The sequence below is a fragment of the Agelaius tricolor genome, unplaced genomic scaffold, assembly GCF_023055355.1.
Source record: "Agelaius tricolor isolate 1412-34295 unplaced genomic scaffold, bAgeTri1.0.p SCAF_7, whole genome shotgun sequence".
NCBI classification, from domain to species: Eukaryota; Metazoa; Chordata; class Aves; order Passeriformes; family Icteridae; genus Agelaius; species Agelaius tricolor.
In genome coordinates this window covers 8,873,573-8,901,269 of record NW_027269267.1, presented here as the reverse complement: position 1 = coordinate 8,901,269, position 27,697 = coordinate 8,873,573, and the positions used below count along the sequence as shown (strand labels likewise).

Below are 27,697 nucleotides of genomic sequence, written 5' to 3'. Positions count from 1 at the left end.
CACCTTACATATTAATTTCACAAGCACATGGCTTTGGTCGCTGAAATTTTGTCAAAATCTTCCAAACATGGTAGACCAGAAATAAAGTAACAGGCAGAAATAAGCATTTCTAGTGTAAGCTCCCAGCTGTACTGGCAAGATGTACATTTCCTAACATCTACTTCAGTAAGCATCACAAATTTAATTTTTTGCAAGCTCTAATAAATATTTTTCTAATGTAATATGCATTACCATTGTTACATTTCAAAATATGTGCTTAGGCTGGGAATACAGTAATGCCTTGATATAAATTCAGGGGAAAAATTAACATGATTACCTACAGGGGAAGATAACTTGATGGAGACTCAAGGATATTAGCCTAATCATATCAGGCACTGGAACATTTTTCTTTTAGGTTACAGTCCTGAAACACTGAAACATGTACCTGTGGTATCTTTATTTACGTGGTAGTTGTTCTGAATTCAATGACACTGCTGAAATAAATCTCTCATTAATCAATTATTCATAGCAGGAAATAACTCTGAACTGGTGATGCAGCAAGGAAGAACTTGCTCTTCTCTCATTTAAGTTGACCCAGCATCCCTCACTTCTCCCTAGTGAAGGAACAGGAAACCTGTTGAGTATTCACATTTCTTTACAAGTTGTAAGAGAGAAGGTAAAAATAATCGAAGGAAGAAGCAGATACATTAATTCCAAGCATTTCTGAATTCGCCTTTGTATTGTCTGGCACAGCCATTTGCCTGCTGATCCTGCTCTTTAAGCAGACATGTTGTTGCTTTCTGTTTTCTCCTGATAATGAGGAATTATTAATGTGCATTCCCTCCCTGTGAAGACCACCCACCTTTTAATTCCTGAGTTTTTAGTCCAGCTTCTTGTTTCCTGCCATCCTGGTGTATGGCCAGGTAATGAATTCTCTGGATCTGTTTATCCTTCATTCTTCTGTATTCTGAGGGAAACACTGCTTAGTCCTTGGCTTTTGAAGGCTTATGGAAGGGGGAGGCTCAGGAAAGTTCAAATGAATTAACTTAAGGATAGGAGTTAATGCACATAAATTCCTCCAAGGGGGAATTAAGCTCCAGTGAAATTTATTTCTGAGTGAGAGCTTCCACAAGAGAGTTTCATGCAGTTTAGCTTCTGTGCATTAACTTCACACCTTCAGTTAATTGGTCTTAAGTCTGTTAAGCCTAAGACTTTGCTTCAAAGGCAGACTCAAGTTTTTTCTTTCCACAAAAACTCTATACATTTCAGCTGCTTTTTTAAAATAAATGATTCCCTCCTTGGAATTTCGAACTCAAAACAAATGTGGAGCCACATGTGTTCCTTTTAGCTAAACAAGATAATTTAATACCAATTTTCTAATGTCTAGTGAAAGTGGACAATTGCAGTGGATTGAAGTGTTTATTTATAAAGTTCCTGAGTCATCTCAAATAGCTCTTCCCAAGAGTTGCCCCTTCAATAACTTGAGAGAGGTCACTAGTAGGGCATGGTCCTGGGGATGAGATTAATCTAAACAAACCTCCCAGGAACAGCTAAATCAATGCATTTCATTACAGAGCAGAGACTTGGAAAGCACTGATTACAAAATCTTCCCTGTGCAGTGTCTAGGAGTTTGTTGGGACATGCTAACACTATGAAGTGTTTTCAGAATTCCTACTGTCCCTATGCCTATAAAGAATGACATTATTGAAAAAGAAATAAACAGAATGGTTGAAGTTGGGAGTAATCTCTGAAGGTCATCTGGTCTAATCCCCTGCTCAAGGAGGGTCTTCTAGAGCCAGTTGTCCAGGACCATGTCCAGAAGCCTTTTGAGTATCTCCAAGGATGAAGATGCCACAATCTTCTATGGCAACTTATGCCACTGCTCAATCAGCTTTTCGGTAAATAGAATTTGATATTCAGAGGGATCTTCCCAGTTTGTGCCCATTGCACTATTGAAAAACACCTGGCTCTGACTTCTTTGCCTCCTCCTTCAGGTGTTTATATACATTAGCAATATTCCCCCTGAACCTTCTGTTCTCTAGGCTGTGCTGTCCCAGCTCTCTCAGCTTTTCTTCTTGTCTCAGTTTGGAAAGACAGGAGTCTGCAAAGAAAGCAGGAGCCTCCCCCGAAATGGAGAATGTAAACCCTCCCCACTCCTCTAAACTGCTATAAATTTTAAATTAAGGGGCTCTCAGGCAAAAAATATGGGAGCAGGAGATAACAGTTCTTTAATAGGGAAGAAAATAAAAGGATAAAATAAAACAATGCAGTGCACTAGAACAACACTGACAGAGTCAGAACACAGCCCGACACCCTGTTGGTCAGGGTGCTGGTAGCAGTCCTCCTGGAGTGTCAAGGGTTGTTCTGTTCTGCTGGAGCAGGGATCCTGTAGAAAAGGGTGTAGTCCTCCTCCAAAGATCCAATGGAAGAAGAGGCAGCTGCTATTCTTGTGGGAAATCCAGTGGAGAGCCCATGCAGTTATTCCAGAACCTCTGGATTATATCTGGGTAGCAATGCTTGGCTCCTCCCTCTGGGCTCACATCTCCCAATGGGATGCTATAGTTTTTATCAGCCATGCAGTGACATTCAATAGCTGTTATCAGCAGATATCCCCTCCCAAGGGAGGTGTGAGTGTGATCACTCAGAGAGATAAGGCAAACTGCCCACTTGACAAAAGACAACTGCCATACAGATGGTAATAGAAAACACCTTGCATTGCAATCTGGAACACTTCTCATATGAAATATGCTTCAGTCCCTCAGCCATCTTTGTGACCCTTTGTTAGCATGGACATCCCAACTGTATCCCATATGTCCATGTTTCTCATCCTGAGGACCCCCAAATCCAGACTCTTGAGGTCACCAGTGCTGTATTAAGAGGAAAGATTACCTCCCTCCACCTCCTGGCAGTATTTGTCTGGTGCAGTCCAGGACACCATTCACCATCCTTGCTGGAAAGGTCCACACACTGCTGGATCATGTTCAATTTTCTGTCCACCAGGACCCCCAAGTCATTTTCTGCCAAGCTGCTCCCCAGATGGGAGGCCCCCATCACGTCCTGGTGCAGGGGCTGTTCTTCCTCAGGTGTAGGACTTTGCATCTCTCCTTGCTGAACTTCATGGGGCTCCTGTCAGACCATTTTTCCAGCCTGTCAAGATCCCTCTGGACAGCAGCATGACCCTATGATGTATCAGCCACTCCTCCCAGTTTTGTGTCAACAGCAGAATTGCTGAAACCACACTTGGTCATCGAGACCCTTAACACAAGTGTTAAACAGGACTGGACACAAATGGACCCTGAGGGTACTGCTGGTCACTGGCTCCCAACTGGACTTTGTGCTAGTGGCCACCACTCTCAGGCCTAGCCATCTGGACAGCTCTGAACCCATCCCATGCTCTGCTCATCCAGCCAGGCATCCCCAGCTTGGCTAGGAGGATCTCATGGGAGACGCTGTCAATGGACACAATGAAGTCCAGGCAGACAAAACCCTCCCCTCATCTACCAGGCCAGTCATAGAATCACAGAAGTTGATCAAGCTGCTCAAGCATGACTTCCTCTTGGTGAAGTCATGCTGACTATTCCTGACTACTTTCTTGTCCTTAATGTGCCTAGAAATGGTTTCCAGAGTTAGCTGCTTCATCACTTTCCCAGAGACTGAGGTGAGGCAGCTTAGCCTGTATTCTCTGGGTTCACCTTGCCCTTTAACTTAGAGGTGACCTTTTTGCATTTCTTTCTCCCAGTTGTCCAGATAATTGAAGATTATCAAAACATTAATTTATGATGCACTGTAATAGATCAGTTGATATTTAAGGTTTTCCAGCATCCTGTTTCTCTGAACTGTTTTATTCTAATGACATTGCAACTGTACTGAATAATATACTTCTCCTTGGGGTATAATTCATTGCCTCTTTAATCTTGTCCTAATGTATATTTCTGAAACCTATATAATTTTACCATTTCTAAAAGATAAGTAGTGATGTTGTAAGTTTAATGCAGAACTAGAAGTAACTTCCATAGAGTAGTGGCAAAGTAAATCCAGTTCTGTAAGCCTAGGAGATTTATTTCTATCACTGGCTATTTTATTGGAAAATGTGACATATCTGCTATTACACTGGAAAATGTCAGCTCTTCAGAGTCAGAATCCCATACCCATTCTGCATAAAATTTTGTGTACTTTTTGAAAACAGAACAATTCACATGGTCATATATTACTTGTAAAATAAACATCCTCAGGCATGGCACAAGTTGAATGCCCTGTTTTTGTTATAGCTTTGGTGTAAAATAATCTGATTGTCACTGTTGCTCTTAAAATATACAGCTGCAGTTATGTTTTAGTGAATAAGTCATAAATAAATCCAAGCTTTCCACAGACACTGAATGCAGACAATATTTCACAGGGAATGGAGAGGAAGCAGTGCAGGTAGGAAAGCTCAGCCTACCTTCTCTTGTTGTGCACTGGAATATAAAAGATCTTAACAGCTTTAGGGGGGTTCAGTGCCACTGGCTTTAGTGGAATTACTCCCAATTCACTCCTCCTACACATGGCCATGTCTGAAGACTGCTACACAGAGTCACAGAAATAATTGCATTGTAGCATATGAGCTAAAGTAGTGGGGATGGTATTACATGGCACAGGGTCTGTTTTCTGTTGAAGTGGCTAAGTATTATTTAGCTTGGCCTCATTACAGAGGGCCCAAATGCACTCTTAGTTTACTCTTCACTTAAAAGAGTAGCTTAAAAATAACTTTTTAAAACTGCTTATCAGTTTTTAGCTTCTGCTTTAAGAATGTTCTGCAATTTCTGCCTAGGAGAGTTCTTTGTTATCAGTCTAAGTGGAAAAATACTTTCTATTTTGTAAGTCCAGGCAGGCAATGAGGAAATTAATAAATGCAAATCCATATGTCTTGAAATTCTGAAGAAGATCCTTCCTTTGAGTCTGAGAAGATGACTGTGTGTGTCTCCTGGTGACAGCCCCAGACCTGTGTAGCCAACCTGTGAACTACAGGATTCATTTTGTCCCTCTTGCCCCATGCAGCAGGGATAGCCTGGGATGAAGAATTCACTCATGTCCTGTCTGAAAGAGTCTGCATAAGTGGGGTCAATAATGTGCCACAGCCTGAGGCATGAAACTGTGTGTTTTGATAACTAACAGAAGTGAGAAGTGTGGACATGAGGTAATAATCTATTCTGGATTTGCAGTATGAACATGTAGTAGTTTATTGAAGATATCACAATTCATATAAATATTTAGCATGTGGCCTTGGATATGACCAGGTTGTGACAACAAAGGATTAGATCTCCCAGTTTAACACAGCACTCCAATGTTTATTTGTTGAATTGGTGCCTGCATACCTTCAAAAGTCATCATTTCTTTTTCACTTTCTACTGGCAGTCTGGATGAAAGAATCTGAAAAAGATTCTGTCTCTGCAACCATATACAAAGTTAGAGCACAGAGCTCCTGTATTTCCAGATGGAAAGTTTTGTATGGAAATATGTTCCCAGGCCCTGCACAGATGGCCAGTTCATGAGCAGAAAGCCCAACACATCAGGGCTCTGCTATGTACACAGACTCCAGGTGGCAACTCTGACTGGGCTGCCTGACGTCTGGCAATTCTGAATGAATGTTCAGATTCCAGTTTTTTTACCTGGGCATCATTTCTAGAAAACAGAACATGTCCATTGGAGCATGCATGGACTGCAAATCATCTACCAAAGTGAATGCATTTAGAATCCTAAAATGCAGAGCTGCTGTATTTTGTGGAACTTGCAGGAATAAATAACTGGCATAATTGTATATGACTCCAAAAAAATCCACAAGAATTTGGGAAGGAAAAGTTACTGCCAATGACAGTTCATCCTTGAGGTCCTCACTTAAAAATTTGCACTGAGTAAACAGGCTGTAATGTGTAGTTTGCATACACTGTCCTTTAAATACAGTGTTTGTGTCTGAGCTGCAGAGGGGAGGTGAAAAAAGTAATAGTAGAATAAATGGTGCTTCATTCTTAAAAGTTTGCTCTGACTTGCAATATTGTTGAGATTTGGAGAAATCCTTAATGAAAACAACAAGCAATTTAAGAGGGCCCATTCAATAAAATGAGTGTACACTGGTTAGGGGAGCAGAAATTTGCCCTTCAGGTGGGACCTGGAGCATCACTACTTTTAATCTGACATTTAAGGAAATTGAGGCAGTGCAAAGACAACGATTTGCTGGTATTGTTTTTTTTCTATTGTATTTTAAACTGCAGAGGCTGTCTGAACTGATGCAAAGCAGAAGACCTCCCCTTGTTCCTGCTGCTGGCAGGAGATGGGAGTTAATAAGGGTTGCTCTGTGTAAGGAGCCCTGCTGTGGGGCCCAGACCTGATGCCTGTACCTGTTGGTTTTATCTGTGAAAGGTTTCAGTGTTCAGTCCTGGATTAATCCTCTTTTAAAGAGTGGCTGTGGGACGAAGTTTTTAATCCATGGCAGACCTCTACAACCTCAGTGCTGAAACTGCAGTTCTGAATCTGTCAGCAGTGCCATCTAATGGATACAGCCAGCTTGAGCAGCTTTTGACCTTTTCTTCTTTTCTTCTTCTTTTGACCTTTTTCTTCCTTTTCCACTCTTTTTCTCTCTCTTTTAAATTTTTTTCCTAACAGCACGAAATTCATCAGCATCTCCACGACATCACAATTCGGTAAACAAAGTGGGAGGTCTCTACTCTTCTGTGCTGTATGTATCCTTTCTCTTCCTGTAAATATAAATATAAAAAATGAGCTTTTTTCTAGATTTTTGTCAAAATAAAAGACTCACGCCCCCACAGTGCTGTCTCAACAAGGCTGGTTTGTCTATGCTAATATTCTCTGGAAATTTCCTTCATCAGAAATGCCAGTGACAGGGCAGGATCTGCCTGCAGAAAATCTCTGTACAGGAAGGGAGTTCTTCTTATCACACAGAAAATGCCTTACAGGGCTACATACAGCCCAGTTCAAATCCTACACTTTGTACATCCCCAGCTGTGGGATCCTGCTCCCCATGCTAGGATTATGCTAAAACATCTGTGACAGTTCATAAAACAGCCCCATCAGGCCCCATCCTCACAATGTGTGGCCATGAGGGACTTTACACTGAGATTCAGTGGAAAGAGGCTGCAGATTTAAACCAGGCAAAGACAAAGAGACTCAGATGTTGGTGAAAAGAAGATATTTTCTTCCCTGTCTGTGTCCAATGGTTGCTTGTGATAACTTTCTGCTGGTGGTGCAATTAAAATAAAGCAGTATAGAACCTGAGAGTTGCCCTTAATATGTAATTTGTCTTCATCCAAAACACTGTTCAGACACCTCTGAAGTTCCCCAAAGTGTTTTCTACTCTTAAATGATGCTCAAATCTTTCCATGGTTTCCTGCTCAGGAGTGGATTTTACTCTTCATACCTAATCCATCCAGTTCTTTGGACCTCTGTGCAAATTCCTAATTATTGCAAGGTAGAGGGATGCTGGCGGGGCCTGAGACCTTTCCTCTTCTCTCTCTCACATTATCATTTTTAGGGCACTTGGTCATTTGAGACCAAATTCGGGTTTGTTACAGTGTGTGAGGAGGGTTTTCTGTCTGACCTTACATGAAAGACAACGTTGATCCTTGCAAGGATGTGGAAGTGCACCAGGTGACTCAGATTGTCCTGCTAGGATGCAAAGTCCCATGAAGCAGAAAAGCAGCATGATGAATGGATTACCTGGCTCTTAACAGGGAGCAACAGTGATGATGCCTGTGGCAATGTGTAGCCCTGGAGCTTGAATCACTGTTCCTGTGATCACAGATAGCAACTCATGGCCAAGGATTTCAGCAACAAATACATTTGAGTGGGTTTATTCCAAAGCACATTTATTTGACATTTTGTGTGTCAAATGCTACTCATTTTAACATTTTGATGCTCTGATGAGTTCTATTTTTGTAAATGTATTTTATATCAAGAAGATTTTGAATCTTGGCTGTAAATATGAGGTGCTGATGTTTAGTTTGTCTTTTTTTTTAAATTTTTTTCTCACTGTAGGATTTGCTCTCCTTGGAGGACATGCTTCCTTTCTTACAACACAAGATATACATCTGGGCACTAATGAGAGTCTCACAGATACAACAAGGTTGGTAAAATGTCACTTGATTGATCACTGCATTTTGTTGTTTATTGGGCTGACACCTGTCTTACAGAATTTTGGAAGCTGATATTTTCTTTCTGGAAAATGTCAGAAACTAGTCCAAATTTCTTAAATATTTACAGATCAGCTCAGAGCATCTGTAGCTCAGTAAACCTTTATTCCATCCTCTCAAGCTATCCTACACTTCCCACACTGTGGTGTTTGTGAGGTCCCCAGGATGAGGTGAAGAGATGAGAATCTGACTCCATGTTCTCAGAAGGCTGATATATATTATATTATATTATATTATATTATATTATATTATATTATATTATATTATATTATATTATATTATATTATATTATATTATATTATATTATATTATATTATATTATATTATATTATATCATATCATATCATATCATATTATACTAAAACTATACTGAAGAATAGAAAGGATACAGACAGAAGGCCTAAGAATGATAATGAAAAACTTGTCACTGACTCCTCAGAGTCTGACACAGCTGATGGTGATTGGTCATTAAGTAAAAACAATTCACATGAAACCAATCAACCATGCACCTGTTGGTAAACAATGTCCAGACCACATTCCAAAGCAGCCACACAGGAGAAGTGAATCAGATAATTATTATTGACATTTTTCTCTGAGGCTTCTCAGCTTCCCAGGAGAAGAAATCCTGGCAAAGGGATTTTTCAGAAAATATCACGATGACACCACACTGAGAATTATTTTGGCATACAGGGTTAATTAGAGCTACATTTACAAATGGAGCAATTTTATGGACCTCAGTAATCATGTAATTCCACTGATGACAGCACATATATTCTAACAAGACTCAAACCTTCTGGTTCTGCTGCCCTTGGAGCAAAATCAAAAAACAAAGACACAATTTATGTTAGTTAGGCCAGCTGCTGGTGGGCCTTAGCCTGCTGAAGTAGCATCCCTGCAGTGACAGGGTGGCACTGAGGGCCTTTCTGATCCCCCATTTCAGCAGCATAAAACTGGACCAACAGTTTGTAGCCAGTTTCAGATTTCCTGCACCCTCCTTCCCAGCTGTACCCACTGCCAGGACTGCTGATGAAGCTGGGCTGTGGCTCCCTTCCCTCACTGGCATCCCTGGAAGATGCCAGTCACACCCAGTCTCACATGCAGGGGTGGGGAGCAGCCCTTCTCCATTGCTGTGGCAGGGAGGAGCTGAGCTCAGAGGTTTTCTACAGCCTCTGATGTTGCAGAAAGCTGGCAGAACATGAGGTCATGTGTTGCAGGTGCTCCTGCTGTTTTCCATGGTGCTCCAGCTATTAAAGCTTCATGCAGCCTTAGCATTATCCTGCTCTCTAGGCAGCCCTTTTGCAGCCTGAGGTGGATTCAGTCAGGCCCAGCTGTTGGGAGGTTAGCAGTGTCTGAGTGGTCCTTTTTGTTCTGGTGAAAGATATGCAGTGTCAAGGTCATCAGGCTCAATTCAAAATGTGCAAATCAGGCAGATGAGTTCCATTGCCTTTGCTGAATACCACAGTTCTCTTGCTGAATACTACTGTTTGAGAACTGTGTTGCTGTTCTCTGTGATGAAATCCAACAAAAATTTAAAAAAAGATCAAACATTTGAACATTTTAAATTTTCCTTCCTTGTTTTTTTACTACTGAAATGGAAGACATATGGTGTTGATAGTAGAAAGTAAAAATCTCAGTCCCTTGAGGCCTGGAAGTACTTTACTCTCACTCTCTGCTAGATACATAAATCTGCTAGAATCAAAGTGAGCTGCAACAAGAGAATCATAGAATATTTTGGGTTGGAAGAGATGCTAAATATCATCTTGTTCCAACCCCCCTGTCATGGACAAGGACACTTTTCACTAGACCAGGTTATTCAGAGTCCCATCCATCCTGGCCTTGAACACTGCCAGGGATGGGGCATCCACAGCTTCTCTGGGCAACCTGTGCCAGGCCCTCACCATCCTCACAGTCAAGAATTTTTTCCTAATATCCTCTAAACCTACTCTCTATCAGTTTGAAGCCCCTAAATAGTCCCTCTCCATCTTTTTTGTGGGCTCTGTTCAGGTAATGGAAGGCTGCAGTTAGGTCATTCTGGAGCCTTCTCTTTTCCAGGCTGAATAATGCCAGTTCTCTCAGCCTTTCCTTGTAGGCAAGGTGCTCCCTCTCTGATCACCTTGCAGCCCTCATCTGCACTACTGCAAAGCTGGCTGTAAACCCCAGCAGCCAAACCTTCAGGAAGGGCAAGGAAGAAGTCAGGGCCCTTCCAAAGCATTTTTCTGTGATAACCTCTGCAAGCATTGTCCCACAAGCTATGCAGGACTGTCACCTGCAGCCTCTCTGCCAGTCAGATTCCACCCTCCAGCAAATCTGACACAAAACCAGATATGCTTAATATAGGCTAGTTTTCATTTCTTCTTCTTCCCAAATGTGCACTAAAGGGACATTAAATATTTTGTTTACGGTGTCCTGAATGGCCTTTTTTTGCACAAGCAAAAAAGGAAAAAGGCAGACAATAAACTAGAAGAAACAAGGCAATAAATAAAAGCAAATAAACCTTCCAGCCATTCTGAAGGCATCCCCATTCTGTGGATGAAGTTCCTACAATATCCACTTCCCAAGCAAACCTTCAGCCCCCTTTTCTCTGTCACTGCTTGCTCTTCCAGGACAAGTCCCTGTTTATGACTCTTACCTGGGGATTTTGCTCCTCTGCTCAGTCACAGCTCTCACCTGCTACAGGGGACAGGGGCTTTTCCCAAATCCTTACAGTCCCAGTGCCCTGCTCCACTCCTGCTGTCATTAGCAGAAATACTACTGACTCCATAATCAAGGCTGAGTAGTTTACCCAAAAGAACCACTGGAGTGTTAATTCCTTGGTGCTTCTTGTGAATGAAAGATGACATCCCAACCTCATTCAGATAATGTAGGAACAGAAAAAGAATGCCTGTAGTAGACCCAGAGGGTATTTCAAATATTTACAGGCATGTGTCTGGGGCTCTGAAGGCTTTGAAGTGCTTGAGATTGAGACTTAAAGCAAAAGGGGCACAGATCCATAAAAGTCACAGGTTTTATTAGAACTGCTGCAGGTAAGGGTTGAAAGCATTGCTGCTGTGAACATATTTTTAGTGACTTATTAGCTGCTCATAAATCAGTTTCTCCCTGTTTCACAAGACATTTACATTTATGCTGACATTGTGGCAAAAAGTTACCGCCCATTAAGGAGCTCTGAGCCTTTCAGTGCTGTTTAACATCTGATCTATCACCTGAAATGAAATCTAAGTACTGTGTCTGGATTTCCCACTGCAGAGCAGTTCCACTGGGCATCACTAAAGCTCAGTGGCCATCAGGTTCAGTGGCAGCCCTGAAGAGCTCATAGGGTGATTTAACCACTAGAATTATTAGGGCATTAATCTCTGCATTTATGGGGAACAGGTTTATTTTGCTGAGAACACATCCATTGTCTGTCCCTGTGAGACTATGAGTGAAAGTCAAGTAGTTTTGTGAGAAGTTTAAAGCTTTTGAATGGATATAAACTGTCAAAACAAAAGCAAAACTACCTTGCATAGCAGTATTCTATACAAAACATATGCAAATGTCCCATTTTCAAATTCAAAAGTCTGCCATACCAAAAAGGCACACTCTGTGTTTCATTTTGGTTCCTCAGAGGATACAGTTGAGGAAAAAAAATTCAGAGAACTAAAAATTACTTTGAAAAGAGAGATATGCAACATTTCAATGTACTCAGTGTTCCAATATAACATATTTCCGGGCACTGGGATTTTGAAAAGGTTTGAAAAGGTTTTGAAAAGGAATGAAAAGAGAGAAAGACATAGCTGTTGATAAATAACAACATTAAATGTAGTCACCTGATGAACTTGTGCTTACAGCCCTCAGCTTCCAAAACTTCACCTTTGATAAGACTCCTATATATTCAGGACTTTTTTTTTTCCTATGCAATTCCAGCCTTACACAGTTTCCTTTAAACTGATTAAATTACTGGAGACTTAATAATTCCCCTGTAATCATAGACCTCCAGGTGAGGGTTATTTGTGGTTTTTCCCCCCAAGTTCAGTTTTATTTTGGTTTCACAAAGAATAAAGCCAGTTTACAGCTGATTTTCCTACTGTAAAACATGACATCTAGAAACGCTGGCAGAAGGGCTGTCTGATGTCCTGCTTGGAGGTGTCTAATAAATCTGATATCTACTTCCAACAGACTAAAGATGAAAATCCAGCAGTTTTCACTAGTTGGTGATTATGACTGAATTTTCCCTAATGGCATATCCTATGAAGGAACCATCTTTAATTTCTTGATCAGCTGTGTCAAATAGAAATCAGCTGAGCTGACATCCTAAAAGAAAAAAAAAGCTACAAGGAAAATGAGCAATTTCCCAATGGGATTGCCCCTTTCTCTTGACTGGTGGGGACTGGCTGTGTCTTGTTTAGGGAGTGCACCTGTGAGAGGGCTAACAAAAGGAACCATGCATCACAGCCCTGACAACCAGCTCAGAACAAAACAGGTTTCCCCCAGAAAGGAACAGGTGAGCTAAGAAGAAATAATGGCACCAACAGTAACTGTTGCAGTACTTTGTAATCAGTAAATACCTTGTTCAGTTCCTCCTTTTCATTTGTAGCTTCTATTGACAGTCTTTTCTTCAGAGAGAGCTCTACAGGCAATCTTGTAAGGTTTTATAAGAGCTTTGCTTGTGTGAGGAATGTCTGGTGTCAGTAGAAAATACTTATAACTGACTTCATCAGGAGACCTTGCTGATGATGGTATCAACAGCCTCATTTCCACAAGAGGAGATGCAAGAATTTGTCATGGCTAATCAGGAAGTCAGATACTGCAAGGATTTTTTCCACATTTTTCTAATTCAGTCCTCCCTTGTTTTGTTTTAAGGTCCTATTTCAGATAACATGAAAACACACAAAATGCTACTTCAAAGTCAGGCTTCAGGGCCTGATTAAAACACAGAAATGCAGAGAAATTAAGAGCTCTAATCCATATTTAATTTATCTAAAAAATTCGGAGTATACTATGCTAATCCCTGTGTCTTTCACACTTCAGCAAATGAAGTTAATGCCAGAGTGGTACAGGGGCTTCTGCAACCCCTTCCCTTGTCTGAGTTTGAAATTTGGGCATTACTTGAATGCTGATACCCTGTGAGTCAATACACAGGTGTGTAGGTAGGAGAAAGCAGACCAACAATCCCAGCCTCTTCTATTTCTGTGTTTTTTAAGATCAGCAACAATTGTGGTAATCTAAGACAGATCTGTATTGCTGACCCTCACAAGGTCAGGCTACCATACAGAGTCTATAATATTCAGTAATGCTGCATTTGTTCTTTGCTAAAAGATTGAAAAAAGTCATATACCTTATCTCTTCTGAGGTTATAAAATTCTTTAACTGTTACAGTATCGCACAATCTCTTATCTTAGTTCAGAGAGCTTAACATGTATCAATGTTCCATCTACAATGAAATGCTAAAGAGAAAAGGATATAAAATAGAGCAGCAGTTTTCATTTGCTTGCTATAGTAGTGTTAGGAAGTGAAACTTCTTATTTATTAGCAGCTTGTTAAATGACTATATTTGAGTCTGTTCTGCAGGCATGATAAATTATTCAGATAGCTGAAAAATATTGATTCATTACCATTTCTCATTAATATTTATGTGTTGCATGGTGAAGAGTGCAATAGGGGTTTATTTATTATGTTTGACTTGAGTATTTTCTGCCATCTCTAGGGTGCTGTCCAGCATGACAAATGCAATCTTGGCTCGAGTTTATAACCATAATGATCTGGACCTAATGGCAAAAGAAGCCACGATCCCAATAATCAATGGATTGTCTGATTTATACCATCCTCTTCAGATTTTAGCTGATTACCTAACTCTTCAGGTAAAAATATAAACAATTTTTTTTTTTTGCTAATTCTTAGTAAGCATTTGGGGAAGTCATCATCAAATCCAGTTATTCCTAGGTTTTTCCAAGTAGCAATTACATGGCACTTGTTTTTTAAAGAGATCTTCATCCAGCAATATAATTAAGGACCTGTTTAATTTAAAACAATTACATAGTCCTATCAGCTGTAGTGGGACTGAAGTTAAGCATAAAATTAAGTATTTTATTGGAATTAGTCTGCAATTCAAAGAATGTACAGAAGGCTGTACATATTAAGACAAAGATGAGAATCTGGCTCAGGCAAAGCCAGCAGATTTTTTCCATTGGCTTAAAAACACTCAGTAGTTTGCTCTTGATTCCTCCCTAATCTGTGGACATCTTAAAAGGAATCACTATTTATGTATTAGGAACTGGTTGAAAAAATTTGTTTTGAAAAGCCAGTTAATGTTACCGGTACCAACGCTTAGTGTTCAGGAACTTTAACCAGTTTAAACTTTTCTCACATCAAAGAACAGTTATAAGAGATTGTCTTTTTTATTTTTCATCTAATGTAACAGTGTATCTGACAACTGGATAATATTTTACACACAGAATACCAGATGTTTGTCTGTGAACAGAAGGACTATGTGGTTTTACTATCAGTTGAGGATCTGGCCTATAAAAAAGATTATACTGCAGGGCTGGTTGACAGCTATGATGAACTCCTCTGACCTTGTTTACTTTCTGAATGAATAAAAACCACACTGCTTGAAAATGGTAGGGCAGAATAATTTTCTGATTTATTCAGCTACGTTTCTCAGTTGTTGGGGACTTTGCTATGGGACATTCAGTGTGTGGAAAAGATCTAGTGAGAGTAATAATTAATTATTCATGCTTCATGCTTTAGACCTTAAATACTGGAAGACTCATGTTTGGTGAAAATCACTTCTTTATTTTAAGTAATTTTTTTGTAAATTTTTTATATTCATGGTGAAGAGACCAGCAAAAATTGGTGAACTTGAGATAAAATGCTTACAGACCTCAGGATAAGGGAGATTTGTGAGATCACATTGAACCAGCCTCAATGTTCAAATTGCACAAGAGACAGTAGGCTGTAATGAGAATGTCATCATTTTGTTGTAAACATTCTGTGCAAACAAAAGGAGAATCTTCTGGTTGTGTTTTGTGGGGTGTTCTGTTTTGGAAACACCTTATTAATTAGCATTTTATCACTTGTGAGTAACACTCTTCAGAACAATCTTTGACTCCCAGCCCACACAGCCGTGGGTACCTCTGCCCCTGAACATTCTTTTATCTCAGCCACTGACTGACTCCAGCACCCAGGCTCACAGTGCTGTTGCCCTCTACTCCACCTCCAGCGAATGAAGAGAGTCCAATGAGCATCCCAGCCACCTTCTGGAGAATCATCTCTTTCTGCACTGGTCTTAGGGGGGAGCCTGTGGAGAGCAGCAGGATGGGAACATGCCCTGTTGATCACCCTCTGCTCCTCCATTGCATCCTTGCATAGGGCAGCTGTGGCAGAAGCTCCAGGTGAGTATGAGCCCAGGCTGCACTCTTCCCTGGCTTGAATTCCAAGGGCAGCACCAACAGCTGTGGATGTCCTTGCTGCACCAAACACCAGGGAGGATGTCTTTGGTGGTGAAGAAATAGGTCCATAGCAGATGGTGCTCAAACAAAAGACATGGGGACGTGTCATGACAAAATGAGCACTTACAGAGATCACAAGGAATGGCTCAGCTTTTATACAGACATGGAAGTTTTTTTAAAATTTGCAGCACTTTCACACTCAGCCCAATAAGCAGAGCTCCATTTCCTCCATCTGCCCATCTGTCCTTGACTCTTTCCAGCATGTTCCTTAGCCCAAAATTTGTCAGGAGAACTTTATAGGGCTGCTGGGTGGCCACCCCGCTGTGCCAAGGGCATGTTGGTTGCTGGTTGCTGACTCACCTTCCATTCCTGCTTTCTTATCCAGGAGAGAGGGGCAGGCAGGAGAGAGCTCTCAGCAGCTCCCTGTGGGTGATGGCACTGCCTAACTCTCTCTTTCTGTCCCTCTGTCCCTTTTTTTTCCTCTTTGCACTGCACAGTGAGTTGGAGAAGATTGGAGTGGCATGTAATGAAACACTGTTTTAATCATATAATGAACCTTACCAGGCCACAGAAGTGAGATTAACTCTTGAAGAGGTGTGAGCCACAGGGTCTGGCTGCTACTTACCCCAATCTAGTTTCTCATGGGATTTTCAGCAAGATGTCATCCAAGTACTGCCTGCAAGAAGATTAATACTGGGAGGATGTGGAATGGTACCACTGATTCTTTAAATGAGTTGAAAGACCATAAATAACATTTAGACTGTTTCTGTGCAATGCAAGGGCAATTTATTTGATTTATACATATATGCAAACTACAGTTGTGGCACTGACTGCTAGCCTAATATTTAAATGTAACTACAGATTTTGTGCAGCTTATTTCTCCTTTAAAAATGTCTCTTCCTTACCCCCATAAATATTTTCCTGCCTGGATCTGTTCCTCCCTGCTGTCAGTACATACCCAAAATGTAGTTTTTTTTATTTTCTTTTTTTTTCTTCTCTGTTTTCCAGTGCAGCTCTATATGAACCATGGCCCTCTTAATGCTCAGCACATTTTTCTTCTTCCATTTTCTATATCCTAATAATTTTGTTGTGTGCCTTCTTGAACCCTCCTCAAGAATTTTCTCTTTGGTCTGAAACTACATAATTGCATGGTTTGTTGTGAAAAAATGTTTTCTTGCTTATAGCTTCTATTCCCTTTTCACAGGTTCATTTTAGTATCGTTATTTTAGTATCATCCATTGCATCCCCCAAACAATGCAGCTGGTTTATTTTCAGGGCTGTCAATTCTCATTCTGTATTCAGGGCAAATTCTCATCCTGGAAATGCTCTTTTCAGATCATGCAGTGTGTTCCTGTTACACATATTGGGGTGAGATTCCTCAGGTTCAGCATCCTCCTGCCCAGTGCCTGCTTCCTCAGCAACCTGGATCCCCTCATGTGTTTGAAGTCTAAGCTTGCTCTGTCCTTTAATATTGTGCTCAGGGTTAATGCCCTCTATTAAGCCAAGAAAAATGTTTTTCTTAACCTATATATACACTATCTTCCTTCTTAAAGGTTGTGTTGAATTGAGTGTGCCTTAGTTGTAACCCACTTAAAATGATTGCAAACACGTAAAGAACCCGTTTTTGAGAATTTGGGGATTTGTCCTTTAAAGACTCTGAGTTTGTGAGCACACACTGAGCCCCTTAACTGCCCTGCTTGTTCTGAAACAGCCACGAGCTCAGTTCACCCAGTGCCTCTCAGTGTCCTGGGCAGGAGCTGTGGCTCAGCTTCTGCTCTGCTCAGCGTGGCTGGAGGGCAGCATCACACAATCTGTATTCCAGAGACAGCCCGGGTATTGACATTGATTCAATTGATATTAATGTCACTGGCCAAATCAGCTCACTTGTAGCTGGCCAGGCTGGTAATTAGAGTGGATCCATATGCCACTAGCTTTTTATGTCACTGGTCTGGGGGGAATTTTCTTTTTCAGAAAGCAACGGTTGGCATAAGAAATACATTGGTGATTTCTTTTTAAACAGCATAACAAGTAATGCTGCCCAGCTAGAAATGGGCTGCAATATATTCTCAAATTCTATTTGCTGTGTGATCCCAAGACCTCAAATTATTACAATTTTCAAATTCATCACCATCATCATCCTTACTATTCTAACAATTAGAAATCCCAAATAAGACCTGTCCTGATCCTCTAAAATATACTGCATCAGTAACCATGATAAAAACCAGAGTAGGAATAAGAAAGATAACTGGCCCAGCATGTGGCTTAAGCCCAGTTTGAGAACCAAAAGATTCAAGTTTGCCCAGTTTCTCATTTACTGGATTGCACTGTCTCCCGAAGGGCTAAAGCTTTGATTAGTCCCTGGCATTCCATTTTAAAATTTGACAGATTATTGATTCATTATTCAAAAGCTTGTTTTAATTGAGGGCTGTTATGACAGTTGTGGTCAAACATTTCAGAATTAATCTATAATGGTGTCAGGGTTTCAGTCTCGCTGGAAGCAAGTCCAGGCAGAGGCAGACACAAATGTCCCCAATTAGTTAACCCAGTCTTCTCCACACATACAGCAGGGTCAAATCACTCAGCAGACTTATTTTTACCCTGACTTGCCTACACTGATACACTGCAGCCATGGATAAGAACAGAATGAAACATTGTAAAAGCAACATGAGGGTGAGAATATTGAATGTAAAATTGGTATTACTTATTTAGCTGGGATTTTTCATGAAAATAACACAGGCAAGTTTTATGGCACTACAGCAGCAATAACTACTTTGTCAAAGAGGCTTCATAAGGGAGAAGGTCTCTAGACTTTCTAAATGTGGGGGGGTTTTTTTGTGTGGCTTTACTAGGAGTCATGTTCCAAATGTAGAGTGAAACTGCAGAGCACCCATGCAGGAGTAAAGCCTACATCAATATGACATAATTTGCAAAAACTGGGGAGGGATGCAAAAGGGAAACTTCTTCAGAGGTTCTGGTGATCAGCAGGTATTGATTGTAAAGGCTCTCATTTAATTTAGAGTGTTACTATCGTGGCAAAACACTTTCAGCAGGATTTCACCTGTGTGATTGTGTAAGCACATACTATAAGAGGGAGAGGGTGGCAGGGGAAGTGTGTCTTATTTACTGTAGATTTTGTATTATCTCCAAGCTTTCTGGTTCTGACCAACAGAGTCACCTCATCTTTGCTGGAAGCTGAGGGGGTGTGTTTGCTTATAAGCAGTACAGTCACAGTCACAGGGATCTGGCTTTAGATGAAGAGGTTTGAATTACAGCAGCAGTGCACCAGTGGCAGCATAAAGCCTAGCACAGGATACAAAACAGGCTTCACTGGCACACACACAGCTTGATTCTGCCTTGCTATGACTCCTTCCATTAGCAAAGCATCTTCATTAAAATCAGTTCAGCTGTGTCCACTCTACACAGTAGTCACTGCAGATGTGGTTTGCAATTTGCACTGTGTATCAGGGATCATTATACAGACACGTCCAGCACTCCATATTTTATCTGTAACAGCCAGCAGCTTGGGAAAACAGAGGAAAGCACTTAGTATGCACTGGGCTTCTTTTAATGCAGAGTAGCAGCTGGCAGTAAGGTGAAGTTGTTTAACATAGCAGTGTATTTGTGACTCTAGTCAATGCTTTGAGTATTAAGGCTGAGATGTCTATTTTTAAACAGTGAGATGAAAAGAACTCAGGACTGTCTCACTTGCTTCTGGCTGTGGGTTCTAGTCTCAGCTATCACTAAGCTCTAAATGGAAACAACACCTTAAATAAATGCTTCAGTTTGGCCTTCTCCTAGCAGCACCATTGCTAGGAGATGTGGAAGGACTTTGAAAGATCCTTGGAGACCTGCAGAATGGTTATGCTGAAATAACTTCCATGCCCACACAGTCCTGATTTGTTCTCCTGTAAATGTCCTTGCATCCAATCTCTGCCAGTGAGCCTGCTGTTAACAAACTTTGACTGAAAAACTGATATTTTTGCAATACCATAGTTTTAGCCATTAAACCTGAACAGTCTAGGATTCGATCCAGTTTAGGTATTTACAGCACTTTAATGTCATTCAATTTTCAAGTACTACAATTTTTGACTCAAAATTGTGGTCACTGAAAGAAATACCAATAACTTTGTTCCAGAACAACTTCACAAACTATTTGTTTAGGAGAAGCTGCTGCCAGGAGAGGAGGGGGTGGTCCCAGCCCTTTTCCTGTTCTGTCTTTTGGCATCTTTTCTGCAACTGCCTGCAAGGTTGCCACTTAATACAATGTGGATGCTTATCCTCTCTGACAAGCATTGAATTATGTCACACAAAGTGTTGAAACACTGTCTGGCTTCCAGCTACTACAATGCAATTGTAGCATGGCCCAGATTTGAACTAGAAATAAAAGTCTCTCCAGAAATTGTCATGAGGTAGAGTTTTACAGGGCAGGCTTATAGGAGAATTTGGTTATGTCTTTGTAAAAATTTTGGTATCAGCTAAAGTGCCTATAAACATGCATATTTAAAACAAGGATCATTAAGGAGCCTCAAATTGTCCTGTTCTGGAAGTATGGAACCCCTGTTACTCTTGTTCCTCCTTAGGCCTTATCTGCTTGAGGTGGAGGGACAGAGTAACTGCACATGGCCAGGCTGTAAATGCCATCAGGCAAAGCCACAGTTAACTCTGTAAAGCTGTTTCAATTTTGGGTAATCCACATTTTTAAAAAAAATCCCTGCACTCTTTGGCTGAACAATGGAGAACAAATGCTGCAGGGCATAAGTGGTACAGCTGCTTTCAGAGTGCTGCTCTTTGCTGTCCTGTGAAGCTGGGGGTGAAGATGCACCCCCAGGACCAGGCCACTGCCATGGCCACAGGGAACAGCGTGCCGAGGCAACCAAGCCAGAGCAAAGCCCAGCTGGGATATTTTTACAATCTGGGGGAAAGCTGGAAGGAGTTCCATTCCAGGCATTAGGACTGTCTCTAAATTAATAATTTCTAACATTCACTGATGTTTATGAGGCCCAAAGAACACCTGTACATCAGTGATGCTAAAATCACCTTGTGTCTGCTGCTGAATCTCTCAGCCTAAGCCTCACCACGTGGCACATGTGCCAATGTGTCCTTCTCACATGTGTCAATGTGTCCTTCTCACATGTGTCAGTGTGTCCTTCTCACGTGTGTCAATGTGTCCTTCTCACATGTGTCAATGTGTCCTCACATGTGTCAATGTGTCCTTCTCACATGTGCCAGTGTGTCCTTCTCACATGTGTCAGTGTGTCCTTCTCACATGTGCCAATGTGTCCTTCTCACATGTGCCAATGTGTCCTCACATGTGTCAATGTGTCCTTCTCACATGTGCCAATGTGTCCTTCTCACATGTGCCAATGTGTCCTCACATGTGTCAATGTGTCCTTCTCACATGTGCCAATGTGTCCTTCTCACATGTGCCAATGTGTCCTCACATGTGTCAATGTGTCCTTCTCACATGTGCCAATGTGTCCTTCTCACATGTGTCAGTGTGTCCTTCTCACATGTGCCAATGTGTCCTTCTCACGTGTCAATGTGTCCTCACATGTGCCAATGTGTCCTTCTCACATGTGTCAGTGTGTCCTTCTCACATGTGTCAATGTGTCCTTCTCACATGTGCCAATGTGTCCTGTGACCGTGTTCACAGGGGTCTGAGGATGAGGGAAGAGATGAGGATCTGACTCCATGTTTCAGAAGGCTGATTTATTATTTTATGATATATATTACATTAAAACTATACTAAAAGGATAGAAGAAAGGATTTCATCAGAAGGCTAGCTAAGAATAGAAAAAGAAGGAATGATAACAAAAGCTTGTGTCTGGGACATAGAGTCTGAGCCAGCTGACTGTGACTGGCCATTAATTAGAAACAATTAATTGAGACCAATCACAGATCTACTTGTTGCATTCCACAGCAGCAGATAACCATTGTTTACATTTTGTTTCTGAGGCTTCTCAGCTTCTCAGGAGGAAAAATCCTAAGGAAAGGATTTTTCATAAAATGTGTCTGTGACAGTGTCCTTCTCCAGGGGAAGCAGCAGCACTTGGCCCTTCTTGTATGACCCAGGGGGGGCTTTTCTTCCATGACCATCCTGTAGGAGCAGCAATTCCAGGTGTGCTCCATGCAGGCAGCATTTGGAGGCAGCCAGCTGCCTTTGCACAGACCCTTCTGATCATTCCCTCCTGTCCATCAGCCTGCCAGCTCCTCTGGAATGTAACCCCAGGGCTTGTGATTGCTTTGGCAGGAGCACTATGGAGGGCTGAAGGGGCTCAGCATGGCCTGGATCGGGGACGGCAACAACGTCCTGCACTCCTTCATGATGAGTGCTGCAAAGCTGGGAATGCACCTGAGGATTGCCACTCCCAGGGTAAGAAAAAGCAAACCCGTGGAGAAAGGAAGGGAAACTGCACCCAGGCTTGTCTCAAACACTCAGGCATTGCTCAAGGGCCCAGCTGGGAGTGCCTGCATCTATCTCGAGTGCCTGTTTTCAGAACCAAGGTACAAAATCCAGTTATTTGGATGCAAAGCAGGAGTGATTCCACTGAGTCCAACATCAGAAATGGGAATACATGACAGGAGTATAAATCATGGAGGATCACAATTCCATCTGATAAAGCCTCTTAAAGCCATCCAATGCACTCTCCCTGTCTAAAAAAAAAAAAAAAAAATTAAACCTGTTCCAGATAGGTGGAAGTGTTGCATCTCATTTCATGTAAATTGGTGGTGCAGCATTTTAGAATGTTGCATCGTAATACAATATAAAATATTTTTTTAAATCAGTTTAGAACAACAACAACAAAAAGTTATATATGCATTTAATTCTGTAATTGTCAAAATACATTTTTCTTATGTTTCTAGAACAATTTTCACCACTTTATCTCCAAAATAAACTTTCAACAAAATCAACATAGTTTCCTCAAGTTTTACAGTTCTGAAAGGTATTCTTCTTCTATGGCAAATGGTTCAAAAAGTATTTTTCTAACCATTCTTATCAATTAGTGAAGATCTAAGACATGTTCCATGATGTCTTACCCATCATCTCTTTTGTCAGGGCTTTGAACCAGACCTCAGGATAACTAAAATAACTGAACAGAACTCCAAAGAGGTAGGAGCCTAAGAAAGAGCCTACTAGAATAGTTTAAATAGAGTTTATTTTCATTATAAATGAAGTTCCTTGTCTTAGAGATCTTCCTTATTTTATTCCATTAGTATGGTACCAAGTTACTTCTCACAACAGACCCTTTGGAAGCTGCAGACAGCGCCAATGTCTTAGTCACAGACACATGGATAAGCATGGGACAAGAAGAGGAGAAGAAAGAAAGACTAAAGGCCTTTCAAGGTTATCAGATTACAATGCAGGTAAAAACTGAGATTTTGGGTTTTATTTATGTTTTTACACTTTCCATGTCACTATAGGACACAAAACAACATGATGCACACACACCGCTGTTCTCAAGGTGAAAAAGGGGAAGTTTATTTTCTGACTCTAACATTTACAGATTTTTAAAAGTGACAGTGGATTGGAGGGTGACAGTGCCACCTCTCCAATGACACTGGACAAACCAACAGTCTATCAAATTTCTCTTCTTCCATAAAGGAATGAAAAACAATAAGTTATTTACAGAAAGTGTGTGAGAAAGTTCATTACAAGAATGTAAACATCAGAAGGTTTAGAATATCTTAAAAAATCAGGGCAATACTTTGCATTTATAAGAATCAATATCAACCAAGCATGAGTTTGGAGGGTTTTTGAGTAGGGCCATGGAAAAGCCTCATACAAACCTCCCTCCAGCTGAGAAAACTCACAGAGATAACAAAGTTTGAGTTATGTCATACACTCCACATGGCTTGGCCTCTTTCAGAGCTTCCCAATGGGATCCAGCTCCAGAACATGTGCAGCAGAGGGGGTTTCACTCCACTTCTAAACTCAAAGAAATTGGAGTGACTTTTTGACTTTTGTGAAGTCAGCATTGAACTCTTACAGACTTGCATGGAGATATTCCCATCTTATTCACAGATGAGGAATTCTTTTGAAGTCTATGGAATTCTTCTGAGTTCATCATCCAAGTAACCAGAGTGGGAGCTAATATAAAATTTGTTAACTTTTTTACTAGCTAAGGATTTTACTAATGTCCTCACATATGTCTGTATTTTATATGTTTTTTAATCTACAGACTGCAAAAGCTGCTGCTTCCAACTGGACTTTTTTACACTGTTTACCCAGAAAGCCTGAAGAAGTTGATGATGAAGTATTTTATTCTCCTCAGTCACTGGTTTTCCAGGAGGCTGAAAACAGAAAATGGACAATTATGGTAAGAAAAAAAAAGAAAATAAGATAACATTATTTGGAGGTTAGGGTCAATTCTGTTCTGCCTTACATAATAGGTTTGAATTCAACCTGGTTCCACAATGAATAGTGAATGTTAAAACATATGTTTCAAATTTACCCCAGAGCACATCACAATTTTAACTATAGACAACATTAGTAGCACAAATACTTCTGGGCACAAATGTGATCTATTTTGGTGATATTCTGCTGTTGCTTGACCCAGGTTTTATCACTAAGTGGAATCTACAATATAAACTGTCACTTTTTTTGGTAATTAAATCACTGGATTTCCTCTAATGATTAACTCAACTTCTCAATTAAAACATGTTAAATGCTGAGGTCCCAGGGTCTGGTTTAGAAACTGCAGTTTCCCAAACACTTAAAGCCAGTTATTTTCTCTCAGGAAAAGCTGCTGCTGACACCAATGGGAATTTTCCCTGAGAAAATGCTTGAAGAGCAAAGATTTGAAAGATCCTGAAAGGTTATGGTGTGGGTGACACTGTGTGATCATGGGAACCATGAGGGACACTTGGCATTTAACATAAACCATAACTCCCCTCTCAGCATTCCTAGAATTTCAGAAAATTACTGCCAGATCTCAGTACCCTATTATTTGTTTTTTGCCTTAGATCTACCAAGCTGACAAAGGCTAGTGAAAACTTTCAGAGGTGAAACGAAAAACAGAGAGGGCATTGTCAGAGTTCTGAGATGAAGTCTAGATGTGCTCCAAATGAATAAATAAGGGGTTTAGTGTTGTGTTTGCTAAAACCTCAGATATTGGACACAGTCAAAATTACTAACAAATTTGTGTTAAATTCATAGTTTTGTCCTTAAACTTCAACAAAATGCTTGGATTTTTTGTTGTAATTTTGCAATGTTTCTATTTGCCCTAAACATTATTTTTTTAAAACGAAGCCTTTTACTTTGGGTTCCAGATGCACATTTTGGGGGGGGAAGAGGGGGTTGAAAGGAAAATGTCATCTTTGTATTTTATCAACCTATAAAAATAATGAATGTATGGGTCTTGTTTATATAGTATTCTCTACTACTTGTAGCACAGAGAGCAAACTGAAGAACAGATTATTTGCTCAGCTGGAGATGCAAGCAGGGCTGAGTGCAGCCAGGAATGGGCAGCACTGAGAGGCTGCTCAGCTGTAATTCAGGCACCTCTGTGTGCCTGGCTGGCTCTGGCCATCAGCTTCTCTGAGTCTGGATTGAAGGCATTTGAGACAATTGTCCATGTTTGGACTCAGGTGTTTATTATTTCTTATCAGTAAAACAGTCTCACAACCATGAGTTTGGCACCTTTTCATTAGAAGGCACAAAATGGCCAACAATCTCTTGTTCCAAGGGCTTCTAAGCCTGAACTATCCAATGAAGAACTGACACCTGGATTATTTTCCCTTTTAACCCAATAACTGATCCCAAAGAGGATGGGGGGACTTTTCTGCCCAATTACAAAATGCCACCCAAACCCATGAAGAAGAAGGAAGAAGAAGGTAAAGAAGAACAATTTGCCTCCACCCTAAAACCTCCATCTTGCTTCCATCCACAACATACTAAAAATCCCAAAACCTCAATTTCTCACCAAGTGATACACCTACACTACTCTCTATAATCTATTTCACACTTTTGTGGACTCTAGTCTATTCTGGAGTTTAGGAAACTTTCTCCATGAATGAGGGTCAAAGTCAGTGCTCCCCTGGGAGCACTCCAGAGCAGACAGAGAAATATTCCCAGTGCCCTGGGTTTCCTTGCCTGGCAGTGATGAGGGGAAAGGAAGGACAGCAAGACCACAGCCCCTGGAGAACCCTCACAAAGCCAGTGCTGGGCCAGAATAACAATGTGCAGTCAGACCTTGCTGTGAAATCACAGCACCAGGTAAAGAACCAGGTAAAGCCTTGCCAAGGCCAGGCAAGTGTGGGATTTGTTGTGAGCACAGGCATGGGAGGGGCAGCAGAGCTGCAGCAACACCACATTTCATCTGCCTGACTGAATCACTGCCATTTCACAGCTATGCCTCAGGCTGGGCAAGCAGGGCAGCAGGGCTGCATGGCACACTCTAACCTCAGTGAGGAATTTCCATGTTTCACTACAGAAAGTACAGCGAAACTGGGGTAAATTTCAGAGTCCATGTTCTGGTGTGGCTCTCACTGATGCTAATGGAAAGTGCTGGAATCCACAAGCCAGCCCTTGTGATGTCTGGGTACCTACAGCATCTCCTAGAAGTAGCTGAGAATACATCACAACATGCCAAAAAGGCCTCAGCATTTGATCTAAATGCTTGTGTGAATTGCTCCTAAGCTGTCCATTAATATATTTTGTCCACACTGAGAAAATCTATCAGCTACAATACAGAACATCCTAACTGATTTTCAGCTCTTGCCTGATTCATCATAAGAAATTCTAGCAAATAAATCTAAGTGTACATTTTTGTCAGGATAATAACTTTCAACACAAGGCTTCAGAGCTGGAAAATATTTCCCCCTTATTTATTTTTATGGAGTATCTGTTTCCAATGTGATTGGATTTTTTTTCTTCTCTTCCTCCTCTAGGCTGTCATGGTTTCCCTGCTGACAGATTACTCACCACAGCTACAAAAACCCACATTTTGATGCTTGGATTCCTGCCAGGAGAAAAATATTCCTCATCAGCAGAATATTCTGGTCTGCAAACACATAGATCTTCTTCAGAAAGGACCAAGGCAATGAGTGATTTTTTTTTAAATAAAACCATATATTTAGCTGTATAATATTGCATTACACTTCTGAAAATGTTCAAGACAATAAACACCATTGCAGAAGCTGCTTTTCATCTGGATACTCCAAGCTGGCCCTCCTTTTTGGGGATCAGTATCATGGAAAACATTCCAAGGTTGTACCTTAATGGTTGGGTCTACCAGCAGCATAGGCATGGTACAGTCTAAGTGTAGGTGTGGGGGGCTTGCACTCTGTGATATTGATGCCTAAAGATTTTTAGCTTTTTCATATATTTGTAGTTTTGTAGATTTTTAATATGTAATTGTATAGTTTCTAGTGCTTTTCCTGCCCTCTATCACATTTTAGAACAATAAGCTAACCCTTTCTAACACATTCTTGAAATTCTGTTTAGTCTTTTTCTCAAGAAGGGAATTTCTAACAAGGACATCTTGTTTTTCACCAGAATTTGAGAGACATAGCAACATATAGGACAAAAAAATACCCCTGGACCAGCTCCAGAGGGGCAGACCCAAGGGTGGGTTATTGGGTAACTGATCTCTGATTGGATGTACCTGCTGGATGTACTAATAAATTAACTTTATAAAAATTGTAGAAATCCTGTATCACATGTGTGCAGAGTCATTTTTGTGCACCTGAAAGCTTTCATTAAAGAATTGCTTTTTGTCTTACCACTCTTAATGTTGTTTGGAAAGTTTTGTCTTTTGATTCCAGGCAGCAATATGACAGACATAAAATTAAAATGCTGATCTAGGGAAGAGTGTGTGGAGCAGCAGGGCTGCAGTTTGCCTTGGCTGTCTGCATTTCCTGGGCACCCTGGCTCCTGTTTCTGTTCTGCAACCAACCTCCAAATCCCACTCCTGTGTGACACCAAAAATATAAAGAACTTGTGAGCATTATCCTCCTCCATGACATTCCTGTGGGCTGCTGAAGGGGGATACTGCTGTGGAATTGGAATAGAGCTGTTTCCACGGAGCTGGATGCAGCAAAGAGAGACAGCCAGAAGGAACTGGTTCATTCTGTGCCCATCTCCCCTAGAGCTTCATTCCCCAAACAGAATTT

The 27,697-nt window shown here is 40.9% G+C and overlaps 1 protein-coding gene across 1 annotated transcript in view; it reads left to right on the top strand.

Moving 5' to 3' along the window:
• Positions 1 to 27,306, top strand: part of OTC (ornithine transcarbamylase) — a 32,330-nt gene extending 5,024 nt beyond the window's left edge. Inside the window, exons 4-10 of the mRNA XM_071430313.1 lie at positions 8,005 to 8,092; positions 13,840 to 13,993; positions 21,834 to 21,956; positions 22,641 to 22,694; positions 22,799 to 22,948; positions 23,764 to 23,901; positions 26,474 to 27,306. Coding sequence (XP_071286414.1) covers positions 8,005 to 8,092; positions 13,840 to 13,993; positions 21,834 to 21,956; positions 22,641 to 22,694; positions 22,799 to 22,948; positions 23,764 to 23,901; positions 26,474 to 26,533 — 767 coding nt within the window. The 3' untranslated portion in view covers positions 26,534 to 27,306. The remainder of the gene's footprint in view (positions 1 to 8,004; positions 8,093 to 13,839; positions 13,994 to 21,833; positions 21,957 to 22,640; positions 22,695 to 22,798; positions 22,949 to 23,763; positions 23,902 to 26,473) is intronic.
• Positions 27,307 to 27,697: the final 391 nt, after the last annotated feature.